Source organism: Cryptomeria japonica, chromosome 10, assembly GCF_030272615.1.
Source record: "Cryptomeria japonica chromosome 10, Sugi_1.0, whole genome shotgun sequence".
Lineage (NCBI taxonomy): Eukaryota > Viridiplantae > Streptophyta > Pinopsida > Cupressales > Cupressaceae > Cryptomeria > Cryptomeria japonica.
In genome coordinates, this window is record NC_081414.1 from 697,901,883 (window position 1) to 697,903,823 (window position 1,941).

The window sequence follows — 1,941 nt, forward strand, 5'->3', positions numbered from 1 at the left end:
AGTGCTTATATTGTTTTAAAATAATGTCTTTTTGTTTGCCTTGGATTTAATAAATTTATCCAGTTACAAAATATTCAGTACCGCGTGGGACTTGACTTAGTCTCAAGACTTGTGTTTAATTGGTTGTTCGCCTCCATTGCTCACTTATTCAAAGTTAACGTTAAGCTTGGCAGTGTTATAAATAGTTAGCCATCTCCATACGGGATAATCGATTCTAGTTGTGAAAATGGGTGCTCTCAGAATTCGTAAGCAAACAATGTGGTCGGATTTGCCTGAACATTTGATGGAGAGAATACTGGAATGCCTTCCAGTGGACTGCTTCTTCCGTTTCAGGGCTGTTTGCAAGACCTGGAATACTCTCTTCTCATCACCTCACTTCAATTCCATAGCCAGAAATAGTCAGCCATTTCTCATTCTTTGCCCTGCCAAAACCCAATTGCCCTCGCTAATCTATTCCTTCATCACCCACACTTGGCGAACCATATCTTTATCTTTCATACCTCATGATTGCCCCATCAATTTCAGAGGATCTGCTTCCGGGTTGCTCTTGGCAGACATTAACGCCAATGTTTTCTTTGGCTTTAATTCTTCAATGCTATGTGTTTGCAATCCTCTTACCCAAACGTACACCACGCTGCCACAGATGGTTTTTGTGAGTAGAATTATGGCCAAGGCAATTTTACCAGCGGGTAATAAGACGGAAGAATATACAGTCATGGTGGTGGGCAGGAGCAGCAGTGATAAGGTTATAGTAGAAGCATACAATTCTACGACCAAGACATGGAAAGTTGCAGGCAGCATTCCTGATGTGATTATAAGAAACGAAAACATGTTCTTCTGTAAGGGCTCTTTGTTCTGTGTGACTGCCACTGGCGGCATAATGGCCTACAATATTGAACAGGAGATCACCACAATTATGGCCATGCCCACAGCAGACGCCGAAAATTTGTCGATTCGGCTTGTTTGTTGTAAGACTGGTGTTTTTGTGGTTGGGGCAACCGAAGATAATCACTGTTTGAAAGGCGTAATTATGTGGGAGTTAGTTTCTCCCAAGACGTCAATGGAGGACTACAAGTGGGAAGAGATTGGGAAAATGCCCAGCTCTGTGTGTGAGGAATTTAGGAGGAGCTCTAATTCAAATTGGTTTGAGTGTGTGGGAATGGGAGATAAGATCTGTTTCAGAGCTAATGAGAGCATGGAGATACTTTTGTATGATTTGAACAAAAGCTCTTGGAATTGGCTGCCCAAGTTTCCTGCAGATTTGAGATATGTGAGAATGAGATGCCTTCCACTAGAAATTATGACTGGTACTGAATTCTCTTAAGTTTATTTGTATTGAGCGGTGCATGAACAGTGGGGAATGAAAACTTTATGAATAGAATGAGAGCAAGAATATGTAGGACTAAGCGCAGGAGGTGGCATGAATTTCTTTAATTGTTTATTTGTTTAAAATAAAAAGCTGGTCAGCTCAGTGAACATGAGTGACAGGTAAAGACAGAGATAGATGAGCTGGGGATTGGATTTCCATGTGCTCCATCAGCTGTTGACTATTAAACGCTCAATTGAGCGACTTGTATAATTTTGGTTTGAAGGTTGTTTAGTTATATTAGGTGACTTTTTTTATTTTAAAATAAAATGGAATTATTTATCATTTTTGTTTGAATGAGATGATAGTAGAATGGTAAGATTTGAGAGCAGCAAGTCTTATTTATTATTTTTCTCATTGTGACAATCAATAAATTTAAATTATTTATATCAATTATTTGATATTTTAAATTATTTTTTAAAAGGTTTTAAATTATTTTAATTTAAGTGTGTACAATCATGAATTTTTCTTAATATCAAGTATTTTAGGATTTCTATTTCATTTATAAAGCTTTCAACAAGTGTCAGAGCTTATAAACTCTTCATTATAGAACTCTTTAACTGATTTGTTATAGA

The 1,941-nt window shown here is 37.5% G+C and overlaps 1 protein-coding gene across 1 annotated transcript; it reads left to right on the forward strand.

The window, feature by feature from the left end:
* Positions 1-226: 226 nt before the first annotated feature.
* On the forward strand, positions 227-1,324 carry LOC131066643 (F-box/kelch-repeat protein At5g15710-like). The gene has a single exon (XM_058001458.2). The coding sequence runs from the start codon at positions 227-229 to the stop codon at positions 1,322-1,324; it is 1,098 nt and encodes a 365-aa protein (XP_057857441.2).
* Positions 1,325-1,941: the final 617 nt, after the last annotated feature.

Coding starts and splice junctions, on each gene's coding strand:
- LOC131066643 (XM_058001458.2), top strand. CDS start 227: ATGGGTGCTCTCAGAATTCGTAAGCAAACAATGTGGTCGGATTTGCCT.